The sequence below is a fragment of the Oncorhynchus nerka genome, unplaced genomic scaffold (genome assembly GCF_034236695.1).
Source record: "Oncorhynchus nerka isolate Pitt River unplaced genomic scaffold, Oner_Uvic_2.0 unplaced_scaffold_874, whole genome shotgun sequence".
In the NCBI taxonomy this organism is placed as follows: domain Eukaryota; kingdom Metazoa; phylum Chordata; class Actinopteri; order Salmoniformes; family Salmonidae; genus Oncorhynchus; species Oncorhynchus nerka.
The window spans coordinates 65,181-85,666 of NW_027040412.1; the positions used below are offsets into that span (position 1 = coordinate 65,181).

Below are 20,486 nucleotides of genomic sequence, written 5' to 3' on the forward strand. Positions count from 1 at the left end.
AACCCAGACTCTGAATGGTAAAGAGACCCTAACCCAGACTCTGAATGGCAGAGACCCTAACCCAGACTCTGAATGGTAAGAGACCCTAACCCAGACTCTGAATGGTAAGAGACCCTAACCCAGACTCTGAATGGTAAGAGACCCTAACCCAGACTCTGAATGGTAGAGACCCTAACCCAGACTCTGAATGGTAAGAGACCCTAACCCAGACTCTGAATGGTAAGAGACCCTAACCCAGACTCTGAATGGTAAGAGACCCCAACCCAGACTCTGAATGGTAAGAGACCCTAACCCAGACTCTGAATGGTAAGAGACCCCCAGACTCTGAATGGTAAGAGACCCCAACCCAGACTCTGAATGGACTCTAACCCAGACTCTGAATGGCAGAGACCCTAACCCAGACTCTGAATGGTAGAGAAGAGACCCTAACCCAGACTCTGAATGGTAAGAGACCCCCCAGAACCCAGACTCTGAATGGCAGAGACCCTAACCCAGAGACCCTAACCCAGACTCTGAATGGTAAGAGACCCTAACCCAGACTCTGAATGGCAGAGACCCTAACCCAGACTCTGAATGGCAGAGACCCTAACCCAGACTCTGAATGGCAGAGACCCTAACCCAGACTCTGAATGGTAAGAGACCCTAACCCAGACTCTGAATGGTAAGAGACCCTAACCCAGACTCTGAATGGTAAGAGACCCAACCCAGACTCTGAATGGTAAGAGACCCTAACCAGACTCTGAATGGTAAGAGACCCTAACCCAGACTCTGAATGGTAAGAGACCCTAACCCAGACTCTGAATGGTAGAGACCAAGAGACCCTAACCCAGACTCCTAACCCAGACTCTGAATGGCAAGACCCTAACCCAGACTCTGAATGGTAAGAGACCCTAACAGACTCTGAATGGTAAGAGACCTAACCCAGACTCTGAATGGTAAGAGACCCTAACCCAGACCCTAACCCAACTCTGAATGGTAAGAGACCCCTAACCCAGACTCTGAATGGTAAGAGACCCTAACCCAGACTCTGAATGGTAAGAGACCCTAACCCAGACTCTGAATGGTAAGAGACCCTAACCCAGACTCTGAATGGTAAGAGACCCTAACCCAGACTCTGAATGGTAAGAGACCCTAACCCAGACTCTGAATGGTAAGAGACCCTAACCCAGACTCTGAATGGTAAGAGACCCTAACCCAGACTCTGAATGGTAAGACCCCAACCCAGACTCTGAACCCAGAGACCCTAACCCAGACTCTGAATGGTAAGAGACCCTAACCCAGACTCTGAATGGTAAGAGACCCTAACCCAGACTCTGAATGGTAAGAGACCCTAACCCAGACTCTGAATGGTAAGAGACCCCAACCCAGACTCTGAATGGTAAGAGACCCTAACCCAGACTCTGAATGGTAAGAGACCCTAACCCCCTAACCCAGAGACCCTAACCCAGACTCTGAATGGTAAGAGACCCTAACCCAGACTCTGAATGGTAAGAGACCCTAACCCAGACTCTGAATGGTAGAGACCCTAACCCAGACTCTGAATGGTAGAGAGACCCTAACCCAGACTCTGAATGGCAGAGACCCTAACCCAGACTCTGAATGGCAGAGACCCTAACCCAGACTCTGAATGGTAAGAGACCCTAACCCAGACTCTGAATGGCAGAGACCCCAACCCAGACTCTGAATGGCAGAGACCCCAACCCAGACTCTGAATGGCAGAGACCCCAACCCAGACTCTGAATGGCAGAGACCCCAACCCAGACTCTGAATGGACCCTAAGAGACCCCAACCCAGACTCTGAATGGCAGAGACCCTAACCCAGACTCTGAATGGTAAGAGACCCTAACCCAGACTCTGAACCCAGAGACCCTAACCCAGACTCTGAATGGTAAGAGACCCTAACCCAGACTCTGAATGGTAGAGACCCTAACCCAGACTCTGAATGGTAAGAGACCCTAACCCAGACTCTGAATGGTAGAGACCCTAACTGAATGGTAGACCCAGACTCTGAATGGCAGAGACCCTAACCCAGACTCTGAATGGTAAGAGACCCTAACCCAGACTCTGAATGGTAAGAGACCCTAACCCAGACTCTGAATGGTAAGAGACCCTAACCCAGACTCTGAATGGTAGAACCCTGGTGAAGAGACCCTAACCCAGACTCTGAATGGTAAGAGACCCTAACCCAGACTCTGAATGGTAAGAGACCCTAACCCAGACTCTGAATGGTAAGAGACCCTAACCCAGACTCTGAATGGTAAGAGACCCTAACCCAGACTCTGAATGGTAAGAGACCCTAACCCAGACTCTGAATAAGTAACCCAGACTCTGACCCTAACCCAGACTCTGAATGGTAAGAGACCCTAACCCAGACTCTGAATGGTAAGAGACCCTAACCCAGACTCTGAATGGTAAGAGACCCTAACCCAGACTCTGAATGGTAAGAGACCCTAACCCAGACTCTGAATGGTAAGAGACCCTAACCCCCAGACTCTGAATGGTAAGAGACCCTAACCCAGACTCTGAATGGTAAGAGACCCTAACCCAGACTCTGAATGGTAAGAGACCCTAACCCAGACTCTGAATGGTAAGAGACCCTAACCCTGAATGGTAAGAGACTCTGAATGGTAAGAGACCCCAACCCAGACTCTGAATGGTAAGAGACCCCAACCCAGACTCTGAATGGTAAGAGACCCTAACCCAGACTCTGAATGGTAGAGACCCTAACCCAGACTCTGAATGGTAAGAGACCCTAACCCAGACTCTGAATGGTAAGAAACCCTAACCCAGACTCTGAATGGTAAGAGACCCTAACCCAGACTCTGAATGGTAGAGACCCTAACCCAGAGACCCTAACCCAGACTCTGAATGGTAAGAGACCCTAACCCAGACTCTGAATGGTAAGAAACCCTAACCCAGACTCTGAATGGTAAGAGACCCTAACCCAGACTCTGAATAGGACCCTAACCCAGAGACCCTAACCCAGACTCTGAATGGCAGAGACCCTAACCCAGACTCTGAATGGCAGAGACCCCAACCCAGACTCTGAATGGCAGAGACCCCAACCCAGACTCTGAATGGCAGAGACCCCAACCCAGACTCTGAATGGCAGAGACCCCAACCCAGACTCTGAATGGCAGAGACCCCAACCCAGACTCTGAATGGCAGAGACCCCAACCCAGACTCTGAATGGCAGAGACCCCAACCCAGACTCTGAATGGCAGGTAACCCAGACTCTGAAGAGACCCTAACCCAGACTCTGAATGGCAGAGACCCTAACCCAGACTCTGAATGGCAGAGACCCTAACCCAGACTCTGAATGGCAGAGACCCTAACCCAGACTCTGAATGGTAAGAGACCCTAACCCAGACTCTGAATGGTAAGAGACCCTAACCCAGACTCTGAATGGTAAGAGACCCTAACCCAGACTCTGAATGGTAAGAGACCCTAACCCAGACTCTGAATGGTAAGAGACCCTAACCCAGACTCTGAATGGTAAGAGACCCTAACCCAGACTCTGAATGGTAAGAGACCCTAACCCAGACTGAATGGTAAGAGACATGACGTCTAACCCAGACTCTGAATGGTAAGAGACCCTAACCCAGACTCTGAATGGTAAGAGACCCTACCCCAGACTCTGAATGGTAAGAGACCCTAACCCAGACTCTGAATGGCAGAGACCCTAACCCAGAGACCCTAACCCAGAGACCCTAACCCAGACTCTGAATGGTAGAGACCCTAACCCAGACTCTGAATGGTAAGAGACCCTAACCCAGACTCTGAATGGTAAGAGACCCTAACCCAGACTCTGAATGGTAAGAGACCCTAACCCAGACTCTGAATGGTAAGAGACCCTAACCCAGACTCTGAATGGTAAGAGACCCTAACCCAGACTCTGAATGGTAAGAGACCCTAACCCAGACTCTGAATGGTAAGAGACCCTAACCCAGACTCTGAATGGTAAGAGACCCTAACCCAGACTCTGAATGGTAAGAGACCCTAACCCAGACTCTGAATGGTAAGAGACCCTAACCCAGACTCTGAATGGTAAGAGACCCTAACCCAGACTCTGAATGGTAAGAGACCCTAACCCAGACTCTGAATGGTAAGAGACCCCAACCCAGACTCTGAATGGTAAGAGACCCCAACCCAGACTCTGAATGGTAGATACCCTAACCCAGAGACCCTAACCCAGACTCTCAATGGTAAGAGACCCTAACCCAGACTCTGAATGGTAAGAGACCCCAACCCAGACTCTGAATGGTAAGAGACCCTAACCCAGACTCTGAATGGTAGATACCCTAACCCAGAGACCCTATCCCAGACTCTGAATGGTAAGAGACCCTAACCCAGACTCTGAATGGTAGATACCCTAACCCAGAGACCCTAACCCAGACTCTGAATGGTAGAGACCCTAACCCAGACTCTGAATGGTAAGAAACCCTAACCCAGACTCTGAATGGTAAGAAACCCTAACCCAGACTCTGAATGGTAAGAAACCCTAACCCAGACTCTGAATGGTAAGAAACCCTAACCCAGACTCTAAATGGTAAGAAACCCTAACCCAGACTCTGAATGGTAAGAGACCCTAACCCAGACTCTGAATGGTAAGAGACCCTAACCCAGACTCTGAATGGTAAGAGACCCTAACCCAGACTCTGAATGGTAAGAGACCCTAACCCAGACTCTGAATGGTAAGAGACCCTAACCCAGACTCTGAATGGCAGAGACCCTAACCCAGAGACCCTAACCCAGACTCTGAATGGCAGAGACCCTAACCCAGACTCTGAATGGTAGAGACCCTAACCAAGAGACCCTAACCCAGACTCTGAATGGCAGAGACCCTAACCCAGACTCTGAATGGTAAGAGACCCTAACCCAGACTCTGAATGGTAAGAGACCCTAACCCAGACTCTGAATGGTAAGAGACCCTAACCCAGACTCTGAATGGTAAGAGACCCCAACCCAGACTCTGAATGGTAAGAGACCCCAACCCAGACTCTGAATGGTAAGAGACCCTAACCCAGACTCTGAATGGTAAGAGACCCTAACCCAGACTCTGAATGGTAAGAGACCCTAACCCAGACTCTGAATGGTAAGAAACCCTAACCCAGACTCTGAATGGTAAGAGACCCTAACCCAGACTCTGAATGGTAGAGACCCTAACCCAGAGACCCTAACCCAGACTCTGAATGGTAAGAGACCCTAACCCAGACTCTGAATGGTAAGAGACCCTAACCCAGACTCTGAATGGTAAGAGACCCTAACCCAGACTCTGAATGGTAGAGACCCTAACCCAGAGACCCTAACCCAGACTCTGAATGGCAGAGACCCTAACCCAGACTCTGAATGGCAGAGACCCTAACCCAGACTTTGAATGGCAGAGACCCTAACCCAGACTCTGAATGGCAGAGACCCCAACCCAGACTCTGAATGGCAGAGACCCCAACCCAGACTCTGAATGGCAGAGACCCCAACCCAGACTCTGAATGGCAGAGACCCCAACCCAGACTCTGAATGGCAGAGACCCCAACCCAGACTCTGAATGGCAGAGACCCCAACCCAGACTCTGAATGGCAGAGACCCCATCCCAGACTCTGAATGGCAGAGACCCCAACCCAGACTCTGAATGGCAGAGACCCCAACCCAGACTCTGAATGGCAGAGACCCCAACCCAGACTCTGAATGGCAGAGACCCTAACCCAGACTCTGAATGGCAGAGACCCTAACCCAGAGACCCTAACCCAGAGACCCTAACCCAGACTCTGAATGGCAGAGACCCTAACCCAGACTCTGAATGGTAGAGACCCTAACCAAGAGACCCTAACCCAGACTCTGAATGGCAGAGACCCTAACCCAGACTCTGAATGGCAGAGACCCTAACCCAGACTCTGAATGGCAGAGACCCTAACCCAGACTCTGAATGGTAAGAGACCCTAACCCAGACTCTGAATGGTAAGAGACCCTAACCCAGACTCTGAATGGTAAGAGACCCTAACCCAGACTCTGAATGGTAAGAGACCCTAACCCAGACTCTGAATGGTAAGAGACCCTAACCCAGACTGAATGGTAAGAGACATGACGTCTAACCCAGACTCTGAATGGTAAGAGACCCTAACCCAGACTCTGAATGGTAAGAGACCCTACCCCAGACTCTGAATGGTAAGAGACCCTAACCCAGACTCTGAATGGCAGAGACACTAACCCAGAGACCCTAACCCAGAGACCCTAACCCAGACTCTGAATGGTAGAGACCCTAACCCAGACTCTGAATGGTAAGAGACCCCAACCCAGACTCTGAATGGTAAGAGACCCCAACCCAGACTCTGAATGGTAAGAGACCCTAACCCAGACTCTGAATGGTAAGAGACCCTAACCCAGACTCTGAATGGTAAGAGACCCTAACCCAGACTCTGAATGGTAAGAAACCCTAACCCAGACTCTGAATGGTAAGAGACCCTAACCCAGACTCTGAATGGTAGAGACCCTAACCCAGAGACCCTAACCCAGACTCTGAATGGTAAGAGACCCTAACCCAGACTCTGAATGGTAAGAAACCCTAACCCAGACTCTGAATGGTAAGAGACCCTAACCCAGACTCTGAATGGTAGAGACCCTAACCCAGAGACCCTAACCCAGACTCTGAATGGCAGAGACCCTAACCCAGACTCTGAATGGCAGAGACCCCAACCCAGACTCTGAATGGCAGAGACCCCAACCCAGACTCTGAATGGCAGAGACCCCAACCCAGACTCTGAATGGCAGAGACCCCAACCCAGACTCTGAATGGCAGAGACCCCAACCCAGACTCTGAATGGCAGAGACCCCAACCCAGACTCTGAATGGCAGAGACCCCAACCCAGACTCTGAATGGTAAGAGACCCTAACCCAGACTCTGAATGGCAGAGACCCTAACCCAGACTCTGAATGGCAGAGACCCTAACCCAGACTCTGAATGGCAGAGACCCTAACCCAGACTCTGAATGGTAAGAGACCCTAACCCAGACTCTGAATGGTAAGAGACCCTAACCCAGACTCTGAATGGTAAGAGACCCTAACCCAGACTCTGAATGGTAAGAGACCCTAACCCAGACTCTGAATGGTAAGAGACCCTAACCCAGACTCTGAATGGTAAGAGACCCTAACCCAGACTCTGAATGGTAAGAGACCCTAACCCAGACTCTGAATGGTAAGAGACCCTAACCCAGACTGAATGGTAAGAGACCCTAACCCAGACTCTGAATGGTAAGAGACCCTAACCCAGACTCTGAATGGTAAGAGACCCTACCCCAGACTCTGAATGACCCAACCCAGACTCTGAATGGTAAGAGACCCTAACCCAGACTCTGAATGGCAGAGACCCTAACCCAGAGACCCTAACCCAGACTCTGAATGGTAGAGACCCTAACCCAGACTCTGAATGGTAAGAGACCCTAACCCAGACTCTGAATGGTAAGAGACCCTAACCCAGACTCTGAATGGTAAGAGACCCTAACCCAGACTCTGAATGGTAAGAGACCCTAACCCAGACTCTGAATGGTAAGAGACCCTAACCCAGACTCTGAATGGTAAGAGACCCTAACCCAGACTCTGAATGGTAAGAGACCCTAACCCAGACTCTGAATGGTAAGAGACCCTAACCCAGACTCTGAATGGTAAGAGACCCTAACCCAGACTCTGAATGGTAAGAGACCCTAACCCAGACTCTGAATGGTAAGAGACCCCAACCCAGACTCTGAATGGTAAGAGACCCCAACCCAGACTCTGAATGGTAAGAGACCCTAACCCAGACTCTGAATGGTAGATACCCTAACCCAGAGACCCTAACCCAGACTCTCAATGGTAAGAGACCCTAACCCAGACTCTGAATGGTAAGAGACCCCAACCCAGACTCTGAATGGTAAGAGACCCTAACCCAGACTCTGAATGGTAGATACCCTAACCCAGAGACCCTAACCCAGACTCTGAATGGTAAGAGACCCTAACCCAGACTCTGAATGGTAGATACCCTAACCCAGAGACCCTAACCCAGACTCTGAATGGTAAGAAACCCTAACCCAGACTCTGAATGGTAAGAAACCCTAACCCAGACTCTGAATGGTAAGAAACCCTAACCCAGACTCTGAATGGTAAGAAACCCTAACCCAGACTCTAAATGGTAAGAAACCCTAACCCAGACTCTGAATGGTAAGAGACCCTAACCCAGACTCTGAATGGTAAGAGACCCTAACCCAGACTCTGAATGGTAAGAGACCCTAACCCAGAGACCCTAACCCAGAGACCCTAACCCAGACTCTGAATGGCAGAGACCCTAACCCAGACTCTGAATGGTAGAGACCCTAACCAAGAGACCCTAACCCAGACTCTGAATGGCAGAGACCCTAACCCAGACTCTGAATGGTAAGAGACCCTAACCCAGACTCTGAATGGTAAGAGACCCTAACCCAGACTCTGAATGGTAAGAGACCCTAACCCAGACTCTGAATGGTAAGAGACCCCAACCCAGACTCTGAATGGTAAGAGACCCCAACCCAGACTCTGAATGGTAAGAGACCCTAACCCAGACTCTGAATGGTAAGAGACCCTAACCCAGACTCTGAATGGTAAGAGACCCTAACCCAGACTCTGAATGGTAAGAAACCCTAACCCAGACTCTGAATGGTAAGAGACCCTAACCCAGACTCTGAATAGAGACCCTAACCCAGAGACCCTAACCCAGACTCTGAATGGTAAGAGACCCTAACCCAGACTCTGAATGGTAAGAAACCCTAACCCAGACTCTGAATGGTAAGAGACCCTAACCCAGACTCTGAATGGTAGAGACCCTAACCCAGAGACCCTAACCCAGACTCTGAATGGCAGAGACCCTAACCCAGACTTTGAATGGCAGAGACCCTAACCCAGACTCTGAATGGCAGAGACCCCAACCCAGACTCTGAATGGCAGAGACCCCAACCCAGACTCTGAATGGCAGAGACCCCAACCCAGACTCTGAATGGCAGAGACCCCAACCCAGACTCTGAATGGCAGAGACCCCAACCCAGACTCTGAATGGCAGAGACCCCAACCCAGACTCTGAATGGCAGAGACCCCAACCCAGACTCTGAATGGCAGAGACCCCAACCCAGACTCTGAATGGCAGAGACCCCAACCCAGACTCTGAATGGCAGAGACCCTAACCCAGACTCTGAATGGCAGAGACCCTAACCCAGAGACCCTAACCCAGAGACCCTAACCCAGACTCTGAATGGCAGAGACCCTAACCCAGACTCTGAATGGTAGAGACCCTAACCAAGAGACCCTAACCCAGACTCTGAATGGCAGAGACCCTAACCCAGACTCTGAATGGCAGAGACCCTAACCCAGACTCTGAATGGCAGAGACCCTAACCCAGACTCTGAATGGCAGAGACCCTAACCCAGACTCTGAATGGTAAGAGACCCTAACCCAGACTCTGAATGGTAAGAGACCCTAACCCAGACTCTGAATGGTAGAGACCCTAACCCAGACTCTGAATGGTAAGAGACCCTAACCCAGACTCTGAATGGTAAGAGACCCTAACCCAGACTCTGAATGGTAAGAGACCCTAACCCAGACTCTGAATGGTAAGAGACCCTAACCCAGACTCTGAATGGTAAGAGACCCTAACCCAGACTCTGAATGGTAAGAGACCCTAACCCAGACTGAATGGTAAGAGACATGACGTCTAACCCAGACTCTGAATGGTAAGAGACCCTAACCCAGACTCTGAATGGTAAGAGACCCTACCCCAGACTCTGAATGGTAAGAGACCCTAACCCAGACTCTGAATGGCAGAGACCCCAACCCAGACTCTGAATGGTAAGAGACCCCAACCCAGACTCTGAATGGTAAGAGACCCTAACCCAGACTCTGAATGGTAGATACCCTAACCCAGAGACCCTAACCCAGACTCTCAATGGTAAGAGACCCTAACCCAGACTCTGAATGGTAAGAGACCCCAACCCAGACTCTGAATGGTAAGAGACCCTAACCCAGACTCTGAATGGTAGATACCCTAACCCAGAGACCCTAACCCAGACTCTGAATGGTAAGAGACCCTAACCCAGACTCTGAATGGTAGATACCCTAACCCAGAGACCCTAACCCAGACTCTGAATGGTAGAGACCCTAACCCAGACTCTGAATGGTAAGAAACCCTAACCCAGACTCTGAATGGTAAGAAACCCTAACCCAGACTCTGAATGGTAAGAAACCCTAACCCAGACTCTGAATGGTAAGAAACCCTAACCCAGACTCTAAATGGTAAGAAACCCTAACCCAGACTCTGAATGGTAAGAGACCCTAACCCAGACTCTGAATGGTAAGAGACCCTAACCCAGACTCTGAATGGTAAGAGACCCTAACCCAGACTCTGAATGGCAGAGACCCTAACCCAGAGACCCTAACCCAGAGACCCTAACCCAGACTCTGAATGGCAGAGACCCTAACCCAGACTCTGAATGGTAGAGACCTAACCAAGAGACCCTAACCCAGACTCTGAATGGCAGAGACCCTAACCCAGACTCTGAATGGTAAGAGACCCTAACCCAGACTCTGAATGGTAAGAGACCCTAACCCAGACTCTGAATGGTAAGAGACCCTAACCCAGACTCTGAATGGTAAGAGACCCCAACCCAGACTCTGAATGGTAAGAGACCCCAACCCAGACTCTGAATGGTAAGAGACCCCTAACCCAGACTCTGAATGGTAAGAGACCCTAACCCAGACTCTGAATGGTAAGAGACCCTAACCCAGACTCTGAATGGTAAGAGACCCTAACCCAGACTCTGAATGGTAAGAGACCCTAACCCAGACTCTGAATGGTAGAGACCCTAACCCAGAGACCCTAACCCAGACTCTGAATGGTAAGAGACCCTAACCCAGACTCTGAATGGTAAGAAACCCTAACCCAGACTCTGAATGGTAAGAGACCCTAACCCAGACTCTGAATGGTAGAGACCCTAACCCAGAGACCCTAACCCAGACTCTGAATGGTAAGAGACCCTAACCCAGACTCTGAATGGTAAGAGACCCTAACCCAGACTCTGAATGGTAAGAGACCCTAACCCAGACTCTGAATGGTAAGAGACCCTAACCCAGACTCTGAATGGTAAGAGACATGACGTCTAACCCAGACTCTGAATGGTAAGAGACCCTAACCCAGACTCTGAATGGTAAGAGACCCTACCCCAGACTCTGAATGGTAAGAGACCCTAACCCAGACTCTGAATGGCAGAGACCCCAACCCAGACTCTGAATGGTAAGAGACCCCAACCCAGACTCTGAATGGTAAGAGACCCTAACCCAGACTCTGAATGGTAGATACCCTAACCCAGAGACCCTAACCCAGACTCTCAATGGTAAGAGACCCTAACCCAGACTCTGAATGGTAAGAGACCCCAACCCAGACTCTGAATGGTAAGAGACCCTAACCCAGACTCTGAATGGTAGATACCCTAACCCAGAGACCCTAACCCAGACTCTGAATGGTAAGAGACCCTAACCCAGACTCTGAATGGTAGATACCCTAACCCAGAGACCCTAACCCAGACTCTGAATGGTAGAGACCCTAACCCAGACTCTGAATGGTAAGAAACCCTAACCCAGACTCTGAATGGTAAGAAACCCTAACCCAGACTCTGAATGGTAAGAAACCCTAACCCAGACTCTGAATGGTAAGAAACCCTAACCCAGACTCTAAATGGTAAGAAACCCTAACCCAGACTCTGAATGGTAAGAGACCCTAACCCAGACTCTGAATGGTAAGAGACCCTAACCCAGACTCTGAATGGTAAGAGACCCTAACCCAGACTCTGAATGGCAGAGACCCTAACCCAGAGACCCTAACCCAGAGACCCTAACCCAGACTCTGAATGGCAGAGACCCTAACCCAGACTCTGAATGGTAGAGACCCTAACCAAGAGACCCTAACCCAGACTCTGAATGGCAGAGACCCTAACCCAGACTCTGAATGGTAAGAGACCCTAACCCAGACTCTGAATGGTAAGAGACCCTAACCCAGACTCTGAATGGTAAGAGACCCTAACCCAGACTCTGAATGGTAAGAGACCCCAACCCAGACTCTGAATGGTAAGAGACCCCAACCCAGACTCTGAATGGTAAGAGACCCTAACCCAGACTCTGAATGGTAAGAGACCCTAACCCAGACTCTGAATGGTAAGAGACCCTAACCCAGACTCTGAATGGTAAGAAACCCTAACCCAGACTCTGAATGGTAAGAGACCCTAACCCAGACTCTGAATGGTAGAGACCCTAACCCAGAGACCCTAACCCAGACTCTGAATGGTAAGAGACCCTAACCCAGACTCTGAATGGTAAGAAACCCTAACCCAGACTCTGAATGGTAAGAGACCCTAACCCAGACTCTGAATGGTAGAGACCCTAACCCAGAGACCCTAACCCAGACTCTGAATGGCAGAGACCCTAACCCAGACTCTGAATGGCAGAGACCCTAACCCAGACTCTGAATGGCAGAGACCCCAACCCAGACTCTGAATGGCAGAGACCCCAACCCAGACTCTGAATGGCAGAGACCCCAACCCAGACTCTGAATGGCAGAGACCCCAACCCAGACTCTGAATGGCAGAGACCCCAACCCAGACTCTGAATGGCAGAGACCCCAACCCAGACTCTGAATGGCAGAGACCCCAACCCAGACTCTGAATGGCAGAGACCCCAACCCAGACTCTGAATGGCAGAGACCCCAACCCAGACTCTGAATGGCAGAGACCCCAACCCAGACTCTGAATGGCAGAGACCCTAACCCAGACTCTGAATGGCAGAGACCCTAACCCAGAGACCCTAACCCAGACTCTGAATGGCAGAGACCCTAACCCAGACTCTGAATGGTAGAGACCCTAACCAAGAGACCCTAACCCAGACTCTGAATGGCAGAGACCCTAACCCAGACTCTGAATGGCAGAGACCCTAACCCAGACTCTGAATGGCAGAGACCCTAACCCAGACTCTGAATGGCAGAGACCCTAACCCAGACTCTGAATGGTAAGAGACCCTAACCCAGACTCTGAATGGTAAGAGACCCTAACCCAGACTCTGAATGGTAAGAGACCCTAACCCAGACTCTGAATGGTAAGAGACCCTAACCCAGACTCTGAATGGTAAGAGACCCTAACCCAGACTCTGAATGGTAAGAGACCCTAACCCAGACTCTGAATGGTAAGAGACCCTAACCCAGACTCTGAATGGTAAGAGACCCTAACCCAGACTCTGAATGGTAAGAGACCCTAACCCAGACTGAATGGTAAGAGACATGACGTCTAACCCAGACTCTGAATGGTAAGAGACCCTAACCCAGACTCTGAATGGTAAGAGACCCTACCCCAGACTCTGAATGGTAAGAGACCCTAACCCAGACTCTGAATGGCAGAGACCCTAACCCAGAGACCCTAACCCAGAGACCCTAACCCAGACTCTGAATGGTAGAGACCCTAACCCAGACTCTGAATGGTAGAGACCCTAACCCAGACTCTGAATGGTAAGAGACCCTAACCCAGACTCTGAATGGTAAGAGACCCTAACCCAGACTCTGAATGGTAAGAGACCCTAACCCAGACTCTGAATGGTAAGAGACCCTAACCCAGACTCTGAATGGTAAGAGACCGTAACCCAGACTCTGAATGGTAAGAGACCCTAACCCAGACTCTGAATGGTAAGATACCCTAACCCAGACTCTGAATGGTAAGAGACCCTAACCCAGACTCTGAATGGTAAGAGACCCTAACCCAGACTCTGAATGGTAAGAGACCCTAACCCAGACTCTGAATGGTAAGAGACCCTAACCCAGACTCTGAATGGTAAGAGACCCTAACCCAGACTCTGAATGGCAGAGACCCTAACCCAGACTCTGAATGGCAGAGACCCTAACCCAGACTCTGAATGGCAGAGACCCTAACCCAGAGACCCTAACCCAGATACCCTGTTAATGATGTCTGCTCCAGGATCCTGACGGGTTCCTATGATAAGACGGCCAGGATCTGGTCTCTGGAGGGCAAGGCTGTGATGACGGTGGCCGGACACACGGACGTGGTGAAGGACGTGGCCTGGGTCAGGAGAGGTGAGGGGGAGGGCCTGGGTCAGGAGAGGTGAGGGGGAGGGCCTGGGTCAGGAGAGGTGAGGGGAGGGCCTGGGTCAGGAGAGGTGAGGGGAGGGCCTGGGTCAGGAGAGGTGAGGGGAGGGCCTGGGTCAGGAGAGGTGAGGGGGAGGGCCTGGGTCAGGAGAGGTGAGGGGGAGGGTCTGGGTCAGGAGAGGTGAGGGGGAGGGCCTGGGTCAGGAGAGGTGAGGGGAGGGTCTGGGTCAGGAGAGGTGAGGGGGAGGGTCTGGGTCAGGTGAGGGGGAGGGCCTGGGTCAGGAGAGGTGAGGGGGAGGGTCTGGGTCAGGAGAGGTGAGGGGGAGGGCCTGGGTCACTTGGAGCTGAGTTGCTGGTGTTTTTACAGTTGTTGTTTTTAAAACTTGGGGGGCCAAATAAAATCACCCGCGGGCCAAATTCAGCCTGAGGGCCGCCTGTTGGGGAACGTTGGTCTTGATCGTCTCATCCTGACACCCCTATGTTTGTCTAGATGGCCTGACCTCCCTGCTGCTCACGGCCTCTCTGGACCAAACCATTCTGCTGTGGGAGTGGAACTCTGAGAGGAACAAGCTGAAGGCTAGACACTGTTGCCGTGGACACGCTGGGAGTGTTGACACTATCGCCACGGATCCCACACGCACCAAGGTGACAGGGGGGTAGGAGGGGGGGGAGGGGGGACATGGGGGAGGAGACGGGGGGGATATGCAGCTGTCAACATCACTGCTCAGCAACTAATAGATGTATTTTTGTCTCCATTCCTCTCAGTTCTGCAGTGGTTCCTGGGACAAGATGCTGAAGATCTGGTCAGCAGGTACTATTGGACTCTAGGTTGTCTGGTACAGTCCTATTGGACTCTGGGTTGTCTGGTACAGTCCTACTGGACTCTGGGTTGTCTGGTACAGTCCTATTGGACTCTGGGTTGTCTGGTACAGTCCTACTGGACTCTGGGTTGTCTGGTACAGTCCTATTGGACTCTGGGTTGTCTGGTACAGTCCTATTGGACTCTGGGTAGTCTGGTACAGTCCTATTGGACTCTGGGTTGTCTGGTACAGTCCTATTGGACTCTGGGTAGTCTGGTACAGTCCTATTGGACTCTGGGTTGTCTGGTACAGTCCTACTGGACTCTGGGTTGTCTGGTACAGTCCTATTGGACTCTGGGTTGTCTGGTACAGTCCTACTGGACTCTGGGTTGTCTGGTACAGTCCTACTGGACTCTGGGTAGTCTGGTACAGTCCTATTGGACTCTGGGTTGTCTGGTACAGTCCTACTGGACTCTGGGTTGTCTGGTACAGTCCTACTGGACTCTGGGTTGTCTGGTACAGTCCTACTGGACTCTGGGTTGTCTGGTACAGTCCTACTGGACTCTGGGTTGTCTGGTACAGTCCTACTGGACTCTGGGTTGTCTGGTACAGTCCTACTGGACTCTGGGTAGTCTGGTACAGTCCTATTGGACTCTGGGTTGTCTGGTACAGTCCTACTGGACTCTGGGTTGTCTGGTACAGTCCCATTGGACTCTGGGTTGTCTGGTACAGTCCCATTGGACTCTGGGTTGTCTGGTACAGTCCTACTGGACTCTGGGTTGTCTGGTACAGTCCTACTGGACTCTGGGTTGTCTGGTACAGTCCTACTGGACTATGGGTTGTCTGGTACAGTCCTATTGGACTCTGGGTTGTCTGGTACAGTCCTACTGGGTTGTCTGGGATGGTAATGGAGTTAGATTGGGTCACAGCTCCATCTATATATAGTATCCATGGTAACTATGTATCTCTCTCTCCCTGCTGACTGTTCTGTTGTCCTGCCAGTGGCCACGGAGGAGGAGGAGGAGGTAGAGGAGCCTCCCAGCAGACCCAGAAAGAAACAGAAGACTGAACAGCTCGGACTGACCAGGGTGAGGAGAGCAGCCTAACCCAGACTAACCCTGTCAGACTGACCAGGGTGAGGAGAGCAGACTAACCCAGACTAACCCTATCAGACTGACCAGGGTGAGGAGAACAGACTAACCCAGACTAACCCTATCAGACTGACCAGGGTGAGGAGAGCAGACTAACCCAGACTGACCAGGGTGAGGAGAGCAGACTAACCCAGACTAACCCTATCAGACTGACCAGGGTGAGGAGAGCAGCCTAACCCAGACTAACCCTATCAGACTGACCAGGGTGAGGAGAGCAGACTAACCCAGACTAACCCTATCAGACTGACCAGGGTGAGGAGAGCAGACTAACCCAGACTAACCCTGTCAGACTGACCAGGGTGAGGAGAGCAGACTAACCCAGACTAACCCTATCAGACTGACCAGGGTGAGGAGAGCAGACTAACCCAGACTAACCCTATCAGACTGACCAGGGTGAGGAGAGCAGACTAACCCAGACTGACCAGGGTGAGTAGAGCAGACTAACCCAGACTAACCCTATCAGACTGACCAGGGTGAGGAGAGCAGACTAACCCAGACTGACCAGGGTGAGGAGAGCAGACTAACCCAGACTAACCCTATCAGACTGACCAGGGTGAGGAGAGCAGCCTAACCCAGACTAACCCTATCAGACTGACCAGGGTGAGGAGAGCAGACTAACCCAGACTAACCCTGTCAGACTGACCAGGGTGAGGAGAGCAGACTAACCCTATCAGACTGACCAGGGTGAGGAGAACAGACTAACCCAGACTAACCCTATCAGACTGACCAGGGTGAGGAGAGCATCCTAACCCAGACTAACCCTATCAGACTGACCAGGGTGAGGAGAGCAGACTAACCCAGACTAACCCTATCAGACTGACCAGGGTGAGGAGAGCAGACTAACCCAGACTAACCCTATCAGACTGACCAGGGTGAGGAGAACAGACTAACCCAGACTAACCCTATCAGACTGACCAGGGTGAGGAGAGCAGACTAACCCAGACTGACCCTATCAGACTGACCAGGGTGAGGAGAACAGACTAACCCAGACTAACCCTATCAGACTGACCAGGGTGAGGAGAGCAGACTAACCCAGACTAACCCTATCAGACTGACCAGGGTGAGGAGAACAGACTAACCCAGACTAACCCTATCAGACTGACCAGGGTGAGGAGAGCAGACTAACCCAGACTAACCCTATCAGACTGACCAGGGTGAGGAGAGCAGACTAACCCAGACTGACCAGGGTGAGTAGAGCAGACTAACCCAGACTAACCCTATCAGACTGACCAGGGTGAGGAGAGCAGACTAACCCAGACTGACCAGGGTGAGGAGAGCAGACTAACCCAGACTAACCCTATCAGACTGACCAGGGTGAGGAGAGCAGACTAACCCTGTCAGACTGACCAGGGTGAGGAGAGCAGACTAACCCTGTCAGACTGACCAGGGTGAGGAGAACAGACTAACCCAGACTAACCCTATCAGACTGACCAGGGTGAGGAGAGCAGACTAACCCAGGGTGAGGAGAGCAGACTAACCCAGACTAACCCTATCAGACTGACCAGGGTGAGGAGAGCAGACTAACCCAGACTAACCCTGTCAGACTGACCAGGGTGAGGAGAGCAGACTAACCCAGACTGACCAGGGTGAGGAGAGCAGACTAACCCAGACTGACCAGGGTGAGGAGAGCAGACTAACCCAGACTAACCCTGTCAGACTGACCAGGGTGAGGAGAGCAGACTAACCCAGACTAACCCTATCAGACTGACCAGGGTGAGGAGAGCAGACTAACCCAGACTAACCCTATCAGACTGACCAGGGTGAGGAGAGCAGACTAACCCAGTCTAACCCTATCAGACTGACCAGGGTGAGGAGAGCAGCCTAACCCAGACTAACCCTGTCAGACTGACCAGGGTGAGGAGAGCAGCCTAACCCAGACTAACCCTATCAGACTGACCAGGGTGAGGAGAGCAGACTAACCCAGACTAACCCTATCAGACTGACCAGGGTGAGGAGAGCAGCCTAACCCAGACTAACCCTATCAGACTGACCAGGATGAGGAGAGCAGCCTAACCCAGAATAACCCTGTCAGACTGACCAGGGTGAGGAGAGCAGCCTAACCCAGACTAACCCTATCAGACTGACCAGGGTGAGGAGAGCAGACTAACCCAGACTAACCCTATCAGACTGACCAGGGTGAGGAGAGCAGCCTAACCCAGACTAACCCTATCAGACTGACCAGGATGAGGAGAGCAGCCTAACCCAGACTAACCCTGTCAGACTGACCAGGGTGAGGAGAGCAGACTAACCCTATCAGACTGACCAGGGTGAGGAGAGCAGCCTAACCCAGACTAACCCTATCAGACTGACCAGGATGAGGAGAGCAGCCTAACCCAGACTAACCCTATCAGACTGACCAGGGTGAGGAGAGCAGCCTAACCCAGACTAACCCTATCAGACTGACCAGGGTGAGGAGAGCAGACTAACCCAGACTAACCCTGTCAGACTGACCAGGGTGAGGAGAGCAGACTAACCCAGACTAACCCTGTCAGACTGACCAGGGTGAGGAGAGCAGACTAACCCAGACTAACCCTGTCAGACTGACCAGGGTGAGGAGAGCAGCCTAACCCAGACTAACCCTATCAGACTGACCAGGGTGAGGAGAGCAGACTAACCCAGACTGACCAGGGTGAGGAGAGCAGACTAACCCAGACTAACCCTGTCAGACTGACCAGGGTGAGGAGAGCAGCCTAACCCAGACTAACCCTGTCAGACTGACCAGGGTGAGGAGAGCAGACTAACCCAGACTAACCCTATCAGACTGACCAGGGTGAGGAGAGCAGACTAACCCAGACTAACCCTATCAGACTGACCAGGGTGAGGAGAGCAGACTAACCCAGACTAACCCTGTCAGACTGACCAGGGTGAGGAGAGCAGACTAACCCTATCAGACTGACCAGGGTGAGGAGAGCAGACTAACCCAGACTGACCAGGGTGAGGAGAACAGTCTAACCCAGACTAACCCTGTCAGACTGACCAGGGTGAGGAGAGCAGCCTAACCCAGACTGACCAGGGTGAGGAGAGCAGACTAACCCAGACTAACCCAGACTAACCCTGTCAGACTGACCAGGGTGAGGAGAGCAGCCTAACCCAGACTAACCCTGTCAGACTGACCAGGGTGAGGAGAGCAGACTAACCCAGACTAACCCTGTCAGACTGACCAGGGTGAGGAGAGCAGACTAACCCAGACTAACCCTGTCAGACTGACCAGGGTGAGGAGAGCAGCCTAACCCAGACTAACCCTATCAGACTGACCAGGGTGAGGAGAGCAGACTAACCCAGACTGACCAGGGTGAGGAGAGCAGACTAACCCAGACTAACCCTGTCAGACTGACCAGGGTGAGGAGAGCAGCCTAACCCAGACTAACCCTGTCAGACTGACCAGGGTGAGGAGAGCAGACTAACCCAGACTAACCCTATCAGACTGACCAGGGTGAGGAGAGCAGACTAACCCAGACTAACCCTATCAGACTGACCAGGGTGAGGAGAGCAGACTAACCCAGACTAACCCTGTCAGACTGACCAGGGTGAGGAGAGCAGACTAACCCTATCAGACTGACCAGGGTGAGGAGAGCAGACTAACCCAGACTGACCAGGGTGAGGAGAACAGTCTAACCCAGACTAACCCTGTCAGACTGACCAGGGTGAGGAGAGCAGCCTAACCCAGACTGACCAGGGTGAGGAGAGCAGACTAACCCAGACTAACCCAGACTAACCCTGTCAGACTGACCAGGGTGAGGAGAGCAGCCTAACCCAGACTAACCCTGTCAGACTGACCAGGGTGAGGAGAGCAGACTAACCCAGGCTAACCCTGTCAGACTGACCAGGGTGAGGAGAGCAGACTAACCCAGACTAACCCTGTCAGACTGACCAGGGTGAGGAGAGCAGACTAACCCAGACTAACCCTGTCAGACTGACCAGGGTGAGGAGAGCAGCCTAACCCAGACTAACCCTATCAGACTGACCAGGGTGAGGAGAGCAGACTAACCCAGACTGACCAGGGTGAGGAGAGCAGACTAACCCAGACTAACCCTGTCAGACTGACCAGGGTGAGGAGAGCAGCCTAACCCAGACTAACCCTGTCAGACTGACCAGGGTGAGGAGAGCAGACTAACCCAGACTAACCCTATCAGACTGACCAGGGTGAGGAGAGCAGACTAACCCAGACTAACCCTATCAGACTGACCAGGGTGAGGAGAGCAGACTAACCCAGACTAACCCTGTCAGACTGACCAGGGTGAGGAGAGCAGACTAACCCTATCAGACTGACCAGGGTGAGGAGAGCAGACTAACCCAGACTGACCAGGGTGAGGAGAACAGTCTAACCCAGACTAACCCTGTCAGACTGACCAGGGTGAGGAGAGCAGCCTAACCCAGACTGACCAGGGTGAGGAGAGCAGACTAACC

At 51.9% G+C, this 20,486-nt stretch overlaps 1 protein-coding gene across 2 annotated transcripts in view; it reads left to right on the forward strand.

Moving 5' to 3' along the window:
* The window catches only part of LOC135570954 (ribosome biogenesis protein wdr12), a 57,589-nt gene that overhangs the window by 23,706 nt on the left and 13,397 nt on the right, over positions 1 to 20,486 (forward strand). For both annotated transcript variants that reach the window (XM_065016773.1, XM_065016774.1), the window contains exons 5-8: positions 14,001 to 14,116; positions 14,619 to 14,773; positions 14,894 to 14,939; positions 15,931 to 16,016. In XM_065016773.1, coding sequence (XP_064872845.1) covers positions 14,001 to 14,116; positions 14,619 to 14,773; positions 14,894 to 14,939; positions 15,931 to 16,016 — 403 coding nt within the window. The remainder of the gene's footprint in view (positions 1 to 14,000; positions 14,117 to 14,618; positions 14,774 to 14,893; positions 14,940 to 15,930; positions 16,017 to 20,486) is intronic.